General features: G+C 47.1%; 1 protein-coding gene across 1 annotated transcript; it reads left to right on the top strand.

The window, feature by feature from the left end:
* Positions 1-219: 219 nt before the first annotated feature.
* Positions 220-1851, top strand: LOC139757706 (cuticle protein 16.8-like). Its single transcript, XM_071678456.1, has 3 exons — positions 220-352; positions 876-1003; positions 1319-1851. The coding sequence occupies exons 1-3, from the start codon at positions 341-343 to the stop codon at positions 1515-1517; spliced, it is 339 nt and encodes a 112-aa protein (XP_071534557.1). The 5' UTR covers positions 220-340; the 3' UTR covers positions 1518-1851.
* Positions 1852-10626: the final 8775 nt, after the last annotated feature.

The raw sequence follows: 10626 nt of genomic DNA, 5'->3' as shown, positions 1-10626 counted from the left end.
AGATGGGGGTCATGTGTATAATGGAGATGGGGCAATGTTAGTAGTGGAGACGGGGCAATGTGTGTGGTGGAGATGGGGTAATGTATGCAGTGGAGATGGGGCAATGTGTGTAGTGGGGATGGGGTATCGTATTTAGTTGGGGGGCGGGGTACTTAAATGTGTGAGGGTGTGGCTAGATATCGAGGTCGCGGGCAAGTGTCAGAGCCTACTCGACCCTTGGACATTGTGAGCAGTTTACATACAAGCAGGCCAGAGAGGCCCGATTGACCTCAATTCCTCGATATAAAATTAGTGATCCCACAGCACCGGGCATCATACTCTCGCTTACCCTTCTACAATCATGAAGTGCCTCGTGAGTTGCTCCTACCCGAAGACGTTGGTGCTTGGGAATCTCAGATTTGTAACCGGATCATCATGGAGTGCTAGTGCCCTCAGAGCTTGATGTCACACTAGATTTGCTTTGGTGTCTGCTGGAAAATTTACTTAAGTCATTGTTAGGAGATCGCGGCATCCAAGGAAAATCAAGTGGTGATGAATCAAGCGTAGTTGCTTGCTTTTTGAGCTAGAAAAGTCACACTGTATCTTTTACAGCACCTTTCCTCTTCGCTCCCATTCATGATGATTTTTGATCTTATTATCCCGGTGACTTCCGCCAATGTATACAGACTGAGCGAAAGTATAAGGGTTCTGACTCCATCTTTCCCTTTGTCAGTGACACAGAACAGACTCTTGGCTGTTAGTCTGTTATACTTCAAGTTTACCTGTCTTATTGCTAGCTAAGCTATGTCACGTTTGCCATTATGTGAACCTTGATTTTCTAAGTATGAAGTGTTTTACCTGATTCTTGCCTCCTCCTCCTCCTCTCACTACGTCAGATGCTCGTCCTCCTGGGTCTGGCCACCCTGGTCGCCGCCCGCCCAGACTCCGTCGTAGACATCTCCGAGGAGGACATCCACCAAAGCATGGAAGTCGGCGACGACAACACCATGACTGGCTCCTTCAGGTGAGGTCTTCATCATGCTGTCGATCATATCTACCTTCAGATACATGTGAAGAGAAACTAAAGTAATGTAAGTTTTAACCAACTATGGCTGACACTGCTACTTACATGATAAACCATACAGTTTGAAGCACTAGGTTATTGAGTAGGTATCATGTATATGTAACGTGAATGAGAGTTCAGGCACGAAATCTTCACAAAGGAATCATAATGACCGAAAAAACCTAACAGGATTTTTAAGGATTTAATCAAGTCGCAGGACAGACGGATTTTCCCTATATAGAGAGGATGTCATTTCATCAACTTCGCCTATTTCAGCTGGACGTCTCCTGAAGGAACCCAGTACTTCGTCAAGTACATTGCTGACGGCAATGGCTTCCGCATCTTAGAATCCAACGCCGTACCCGCCACCGTTCAAGGCGTTAAGGCTGACGGGACGCAAGGATCCTTCTTGTCCTCTGAGGAATTCGACGATGACGACGATGACGACTTCTTCGACGATGATGACAGGAAATAAGCAGCCTGCCAGGGTATGCGCAGGAGTCTCTGAACTGTCCAAGAGACCTCCATGATAATATGTGGAGCTGAGCTAATCTGGTGGAGTGAAAGTAAAGACGTTACGTTCGAACTCCACACTGAAGAACTGGACGACACAGACCTCCATCGTACCAGCCAAGGCTGTCGCATCCACGCCCTACGTATCCTGTGATGATGCTCGGTTATAATACCTGTCACTGTCCCTTTTTGTCTGTACTTTAAACATTTTCTTTAAACACAAATTCTATGTAATCCTGTCTCTAATTTATTTTACGCAAACAACTACACTGTAGCAATAAAATTAATTGCTCTTGCATGTGAGTATTCTTCCTTTCATGGCACCAAGGTCGGTCGCGTAACTTTCTGAAGCCATGTATCAAGTGGATGCAACAAAGGCGTCAGCAGACCCAGTTCCTCCAGCGAGTACCTGATTAGAATCCAGTTTTCTAATGAACGTCAACAAACTTGTGATATTGCAAAATCATGACCAGTAAGACTGGGATGGGTTCACATTCTTATACGCACAGCTCCTCACTCACCTTCTCCTAGCTGCTCACACTGACGTGATACTCAGCTGTCTCTTAGCTGGTCATACTGACGTGATACTCAGCTGTCTCTTAGCTGCTCATCTGACGTGATACTCAGTTGTCTCTTAGCTGCTCATACTGACGTGATACTCAGCTATCTCTTAGCTGCTCATACTGACGTGATACTCAGCTGTCTCTTAGCTGCCCATACTGACGTGTTAGTCCTGCTTATGCTGAGCTGTCTCTTACCAGCTCATATTGACCTGATACTTAGCTGTTTATGCTGAGCTGTCTCTTAGCTGCTCACATTGACGTGATACTTAGCTGTTTATGCTGAGCTGTCTCTTAGCTGCTCATATTGACGTCATACTTAGCCCCTCATGCTGACTTGTCACTTAGCTGTCCCTAATGACGTTATACTTACCTCCTTATGCTGACCTGTCTCTTATCGCCTCAAGCTGACTTACTTATCATGCTGACGTGATACTTAGCTCCTCATGCTGACGTGATATCTATCTCCTCATGCTTACGTGATATTTGGCTCCTCATGCTGACGTGATATCTATCTCCTCATGCTGACGTGATATTTGGCTCCTCATGCTGACGTGATACTTGACTCCTTATGCTGACGTGATATCTGGCCCCCTCATGCTGACGTGATATCTATCTCCTCATGCTGTCGTGACAATTTTCTCCTGAAGGTGCCCAAGACACGTAGTTCCTCATCCTGGCGGGATAATTAGCTGCCTGTGCTCCTGACGGTGCAGGTAGCTCCTCATGCTGACGCACTCACCTAGACTCATGTGCTGTCGTAGCACCTAAGTTCCTAATGCTGACCTCACATGTAGCTTTTTCATATTGACTTTCCATCTACTTCCTCCTGCTGAAGTTGTATCTACCTCCTCATGCTGAGGTTATATCTACCTCCTCATGCTGAAGATACATCTACCTCCTCATGCTGAAGTTACATCTACCTCTTCATGCTGTAGCAAAGTCTACCTCATCACACTGAAGTTACATCTACCTCCTAATTTTCAAGTTACATCTAACTCCTACTGCTGAAGTTTACATCTACCTCTTCATGTTGAAATATCTACCTCCACATGCTATGTTACATCTACTTCCCAATGCTGAAGTTATATCTACCTCATACTGAAGTTACATTTACATCCTCAAGCTGAAGTTGTATCTACCTTTCATAATAGGGTCATATCTACCGCCTCATGCTGAGGTAATGTCTACCTCCTCATGTTGAAGTCAAATCTAACTCTTCATGCTGAGGTTTTATCTACCTCCTCATGCTGAGGTACTATCTACCTCCTCATGTTGAAGTTAAATCTACCTTATTATACTGAGGGTATATCTACCTCTTCATGCTGAAATTACGTCTACCTCCTCATGCTAAAGATACATCTACCTCCTCATGCTGAAGTTACATCTACTTCCTCATGCTGAAGTTACTTCCACTATTTACTCTGAAGTTACATCTACTTCTTCATGCTGAAGTCAAATCTACCTCCTCATGCTGAGGAGGTAGATTTGACGTTACTGACGTTACAAGTTATTAAGCAAATCACTTACGAAAACTAGAAATTGTCAATTCTATTTCATTATCATGTAGCAATGGCTTTGCCGCCTATATATTCATCTGTCTATCTACGTGACCGAAATTGATAACACGAAAACTGTGCAATGGATATTTTCTAAAACTTGACCAGAATGATGGGTACGACTAAAGAGGCCAGTGCAAACACTGTTAACGTGCAGAACATCCCGGATAATAATGCATTTTTAGTCTTTATTTAGTGGACCACGTCGTCCGGGGACCCCAAGTTAGCAGAGGTGGCCTGTACCACCGAAGAGGCCACCACTAGTCTGGGGCTGGAAGGACTATGCAGATGGTGGTCTTGGGTGGGGGAGGACCGTGAAGGTGTAAGGGTCGGGGAAAGGGGAGGGTTGTGCAAGGCATAGGGACTTGGTGAGTTGGGGACCATGCAGGTCTTTGGGGTTCTCGGGGATGTGAGGAACGTGCAAGGAGGAGACTCGGGAAGAGGATGGGCGAGCTGAAGGTAGGAACTGGGAGAGGAGGAGGCCTGTGTGGGGGGGGTTGGAAGTCTTGGGAGGGGAGGGCCGTGCATGGAGTAGGGATCTGAGTACGGGACAGGAGTGAAGGAGATGGGAGGTTAGAGGGAGGGGAGGTCAGTGCAAGATGGTAGGGGTCTGGGGAAGAGAGGGCCGTGCAAGTGGTGGGGGTTGGATGGTCGGGGGAGGGTAGAGCAGTGAAGGGAATGAGTCTTGGGGTAGAGGAGGGTCATGCGGGGGTGGGGTTCAGCGAATGGAAACCGGTGCAAGGGCGAGAGTGGCGGTGGAGAGGAGGGTCGTGTATGAGTCGTGGAATCGGGGCGCGGATAGATACTAGAAGGGGGTTAGGGAGGGGAAGGAGAACCGTGCGAGGGGTGGAGTTCGTGAGAGGGGATGATCGTGCAGTTACTGGCAGTCAAATGATGTAGGAAGCGTCTGCCTGGACTACTTACCACTACCACTCACAAACTGATCGAACCTTCGTAGGATAGGAGCTTCGAAGCTTGATTCAAGGTCAGCCGTGGGCCGGCCAGAGTAACTGGTGCATAAGAAGGTAAAAAAAAAATATGCCGTAAGCCACCTACCATCTAGCCTCACGCTGGTTCTTGGTAAGATAATGGAGAAATGATTTCATAAAATTTATTATACAATATTCAGTATGAAATCCAATGATATACAACCAAATTACATACTGGAAATGATTATCTCAAAACAGCGTTAGATTGCAAACAAGTAGATAGCTTTGTCATAGGTCAGCAGTTGCTCTGTTATTTTTTCCTCCAGCTGACGTTGCACCCATCTCCTCCAGCTGACGTTGCACCCATCTCCTCCAGCTGATGCACACACCTCCTCCAGCTGACGTTGCACCCACCTCCTCCGGCTGATGTTGCATCCACCATCTACAGCAAACACATCCACCTCTTCCTCATGACGTTGCACCCACCTCTTACACTCGACGTTGCACCCACCTCCTCCAGCTGACGTTGCACCCATCTCCTCCAGCTGATGCACACACCTCCTCCAGCTGAAGGTGTACTTACCCCTTCATGCTGGCGTTCAACCCATCTCATGCTGATGCTACATCCCCACTTACTGCTTACATTCATACCACGATCCTTTTATCCATTTCACACAGAACAACATTTTCTAACCATATATCCGTTTCCAGGAACAAGTATATTACCCACTAGAGAAGGAAACCAAAAATCATAACAACCTCTATCATTTTCGAGGTCGACTTAACTCGGATGAGGTGTCAGCATAATGTTGTATCAGTTCATATGTTTTCATGCCGAGACCTCCTGTCTCACTTTGTTTCAAAACTCTTTGAGAAACCTACTTGAAAGGTATGCTGCACGGAAATTAAGGTTGTAGACAGCAGCCTCACAGGAAAATACCACCTTAGTGGCTCTGGAGTGTTGAAGTGATGCACGGAACCATCTCTTACATCCTCCGTGTCAGTAGGTTGCAGACAGTAGCCGCTCGGAAAGTGCTGCCCTACTTACTTAGGAGTAATGATGTGATGGCCAGAATTATCATATTCCTTCCGTGTGAGCAAGGCTGTAAGCAGCAGCCGCCCAGGGAAGTACTTCCCTCCTGACTTCGGAGTGTTGAGGTAATGTTCAGAACTATCTTTCTACGCCCTCCGTGTGAAGACTGACGAGTTATTTTTTGTCCCATCAAAATCAAGCTACAGAATTGGACTGAATATGTTTTCTTACCACATACCATGTATGATTCCTACTTCTTATCTTTTCTTAGAAATTATCATCACATTTTTATTGCGTGATCTTATTTCCCTCTTTTCCATTCAAGGACTGACCGAGGACTTAAATCCGTGGTAAGTAAATCGAACAGAGATTATCGACCTCATATATGTCTTGTGCTCAACGCTGAGTGCTGCTTGGTGCTGTGAGAGTCACATCTGGTGTTTACCGTGCTGGAGGAAGGGTTGAATCAAGGCTGACTGACTCCTTGTCTAATGATGTCATCACCTGTACAGTCCGAGTGCTGGTGAGACAGTTGATGGTCGGTGAGAGGAGTTGAACTCTCTTGATGATCTACAGATCTACTCGGGTTCTATTAAGGTACTGGCCACTGTTGTCAAATCACGACTGAACAAGGAGATAAAAGTCTCAAGGATGATATGTGTCTAGGCCCACAGTCATAAACCATGTATCTCCATACATGTCGGGTCCTGGCCACCAGCCCGAGTAATGAAGTGCCAAAGACATTTACGTCTTGACTGAAGTCTTGTAATGTGGTAGCGTGACCTCCAACAGTGGCAGGTCCACCACTAAGGTCAACAACACACGCCCAGATCTGGTTTACAGGACAGTAGTAAACTCAGTCAGCCGGTATGCCAAGCCCTTCCGGTCTCAGCAGCGTCTAGCAGAAGTTCTAACCTTAGGGAACGTGAAGTTGCTCATCTCAGCAGCCAAGGCCAAAGATTCGCACCTGAAGAAAAGCGAAGTTTCTCGTCTCGTTACACGGATGCGAAATGTGGACGCTGATACCCACCTGAAGTGCTCATTGTTGTTTCAAACAACTTTTGATTTGCATATGAATATACGTAACATGACTCTTAAGTTCATAAGCTATGTCTGGCATCACTGAGACGTTATCATACCTTACGTCCAACAGAATGAAGATGATTCCCCTGAGGGTAGAGAGAGGAGGACGATTATACTGATGCCAAGCACTGAAGACCTGCTAGCGATGACAGATGAAGGTGATCAGACTTTCATTCTCTCGAGAGACGCAGATTGAAGGGAGATCTGATGAAAGTGTACAAGTGGGTTGAGGTGTCTTTCCTCCGTCATGTGTATATACCAGTTGATCACATCAGTGGAGGTTCTGATGTACTTTCATCCTGATCAAATCCTACATCTATGACCTTCCCGTCGTAGAGATATGTTAAATATTTCGTCCAACATTTCCTAGTAGATTATATCCAGATTTCTTTTTTTATTCTCTTCTGGAGCTATTAAGACTGCCACCACGTAACATCTGGACTTACGTCACGTACCATCAAGACGGACGTCACGTACCATCAAGACAGTTTTCACGTACCATAAGGACGCACGTCACGTACCATGTGGACGCAAGTCACGTACCATCAGAAAGGACGTCACGTACCATCATGACGGACGTCGCTCACCATCAGGACGGACGTCATGTACCATCGGGAGGCACCTCACGTACCAGTAGGACGGACGTCACGTACCATCAGGACGGACGTCACGTGCCATCAGGACGGACGTCATGTACCATCGGGAGGCACCTCATGTACCATTAGGACGGACGTCACGCACCATCAGGACGGACGTCATGTACCATCGGGAGGCACCTCATGTACCATTAGGACGGACGTCGCGCACCATCAGGACGGACGTCATGTACCATCGGGAGGCACCTCACGTACCAGTAGGACGGACGTCACGTAACATCAGGACGGACGTCACGTACCATCAGGACGGATGTCATGTACCATCGGGAGGCACCTCATGTACCATTAGGACGGACGTCGCGCACCATCAGGACGGACGTCATGTACCATCGGGAGGCACCTCACGTACCAGTAGGACGGACGTCACGTACCATCAGGACGCAAGTCACGTACCATCAGGACGAACGTCACGCACCATTAGAACGGACGTGACGTACCATCTGGACGGACGTCACGCACCACCAGGAGGCACCTCACGTACCATTAGGACGCATGCCACGTATAATCACGACGGACGTCATGTGCCATCAGGAAGCACATACCGTACTATCAGGACGGACGTTACATACCTCAGAACGGACATCACGTACCATCATGACGGACGTCGCCTGCCACCAGGACGGATGTCCCCTGCCACCAGGACGGACGTCACGCACTATTAGGACAGACGTCACGTACCATCAGGACGGACGTCACGCACCATTAGGACGACGTCACGTACCATCAGGACGCACGTCACATACCATCATGCCAGATGTTACGTACCATTAGGACGCACGTCACGTACCATTATGACGGACATTACGTACCATCTGGGCGAACGTCATGTACCATCAGAACGGACGTCACGCACTATCAGGACGGATGCAATGTATCATCAGGACGGACGTCACCTACCATCAGGACGGATGTCACGTACCATCAGGACGCACGTCACGTATCATCAGAACGGACGTCACTTACCATCAGGACGGACGTCACGTACCATTAGGACGCACGTCAGGTACCATCTGGACATCACGTACCGCCTGGACGTCATGTACCAACAGGACGCACGTCACGTACCATCAGGACGCACATCACGTACCATCAGGACGCACGTCACGTACCATCTGGACGCACGTCACGTACCATCAGGACGCACATCACGTACCATCAGGAGGAACGTCACGTACCATCAGGACGCACGTCACGTACCATCAGGACGGACGTCACGTATCAACAGGACGCACGTCACGTAACAACAGGACGCACGTCACGTACCATCAGGCCGCACGTCACGTACCATCAGGACGCACGTCACGTACCATCAGGACGGACGTCACGTACCATTAGTCATCATCGTAACATTGTCAGAGGTCCAGAGTTTCAAGAGGTCCATTTTAATTCCTCTTCAGTACAACATCTATATTTCTTATGTAAAATAAATGATGTAAATTACGCGTAAAAAAAAATGAGTTCCCACTGCGTGATTGTGTTCGACTTGAGGGGATTATGGCATCGAATTATGACACAACTCACAGCAGATTTGATGATGTGTAAGGTATAGTGTAGCCAATGTACACAATATCACTACATATTTCATTTCTTTTTCATGTGTTATGATATGAAATGACAGATAACTTGTACCTGTAATGGAAGCATGAGTAGGATAGAAATAGGTGTATAGAAAGTTAGTGGAAGTCTTTGGTAAGGAATACCAAACACAGATGTTTGGTGAGGCAAACAGCAGTGGAAGCTGGCATGTCGGGTTCTTCACCCCGTGTCTCACATGGTCGTCGCCCTCGACATTAGCCAGGACACAGGTTCACCTCAACTAACATTTGGGTTCCTTGCATGTCGTGAATTTCTAGTGTCCAGTTGCCCCCAAAATAATTTCAGTCCAAATCAAGCATTCTCTTCCAGCTTTCGTCACGTCTACCATCGAGTTCATCAGAGACCACGAAGGATCCTTATATCCATGGGGCCCGAACACCGTCAGAGATGACGGGAGCCACACTGGACTTCGAGACGCGAAAATCGCCGTCGCGTCGTCTGCGCTGTACCTGACGCAGTTCCCCCGCACCTTCAGGATCAATCGCTAGGGCATAATCAAGATAACACGTCAACAATTTCACCTGGGGTGCAGAGCTTGAAGTATGAATAATAATGCCGTCTTAAAACTTATCTTTGTTTATCAGAGAAACTTCAGCTAACGTTACATTCATTTTGAAAATAACAGACTACACAGACATTCAGTATAATTTGAAGAATCCTTCAATTTCATTAGGAAAAATGATACTTCAGTGTAACTTTGTGGCTTAGAAGAATCACTGAGCGACTTATCACTGCAGAAGAGTTTAGTGAGTGGCAGACAACGTAAAACACATCTTGGATATCCTTTCATTTGTTTATGCTGTAACTCGCAATACATTTTGCGACCGATTTCAACCGAACCAGGCGTGTTTCTTGTAGCCGTACCATGGATCTTTCCTCACTGAGTCGGTGTTTACATTAGATTTTCACATATAAGCGTCCACAAGCTTGTCGTACGCTTGGTACTAGACTGACGCGTCAGTCAGAAACCAATCGATCAGCTGCCACGGCATTTGTGAATATCCAGTGCATTGGTCGAGGCCATGTGGTTGATAATGACCTTCATGCTGAGTTATCTCGTACCGAGTATGAATAAAATAGATTCTATTCAGGAGTTCTTTCCACAGCGAAGTTAGTTACCCTAAACAAGAGATTTCAATCTGTTCTGTAAGTGCGAGGTCGCAGCAAACGTTCTCAGCAAGACCAGTTCACGGTGAGGAGAGATAATGAATGTTCACTTAACACTGCTCGTACAAAGTGTCATTTACATTACACTTCAAGGTGATGGGCGAGGACGTCCCGTCCAGAGCTGGTGGGCAGGAACCTTATCAGAAGTGATCGAGGGCGCCCTGGGTCTTGACCTGTTTGTTTGTACACAAGACCTTAAGAGATGTCAAGTGGACTGGAGAGTATCTCCTGTCCTACTTAGGCGCCTCCTGCCCTTATCCTCAAGATCAACCACTCACACTCACCACCCGCTTTGCTCCACACCGTTTACCTTCATCAACACTCGCCAACACCACAACACATCATCACGCTACCCACATCACTATATTCACTGAATACCCACAAAACCCCACATCCTCATCCATGACAACACTGTATTCACTCACACACCACATCACCGCACATCCTCACCACACACACACACACACACACACACACACACACACACA

This window comes from Panulirus ornatus, chromosome 28, assembly GCF_036320965.1.
Source record: "Panulirus ornatus isolate Po-2019 chromosome 28, ASM3632096v1, whole genome shotgun sequence".
Taxonomy (NCBI): Eukaryota; Metazoa; Arthropoda; class Malacostraca; order Decapoda; family Palinuridae; genus Panulirus; species Panulirus ornatus.
This window is presented reverse-complemented; position numbering and strand designations above follow the sequence as displayed.

Bases quoted from the DNA above. Each gene is read 5' to 3' on its own strand.
- LOC139757706 (XM_071678456.1), top strand. The intron at 1,004-1,318 runs GTGAGGTCTTCA...CGCCTATTTCAG, and splicing joins ACCATGACTGGCTCCTTCAG to CTGGACGTCTCCTGAAGGAA.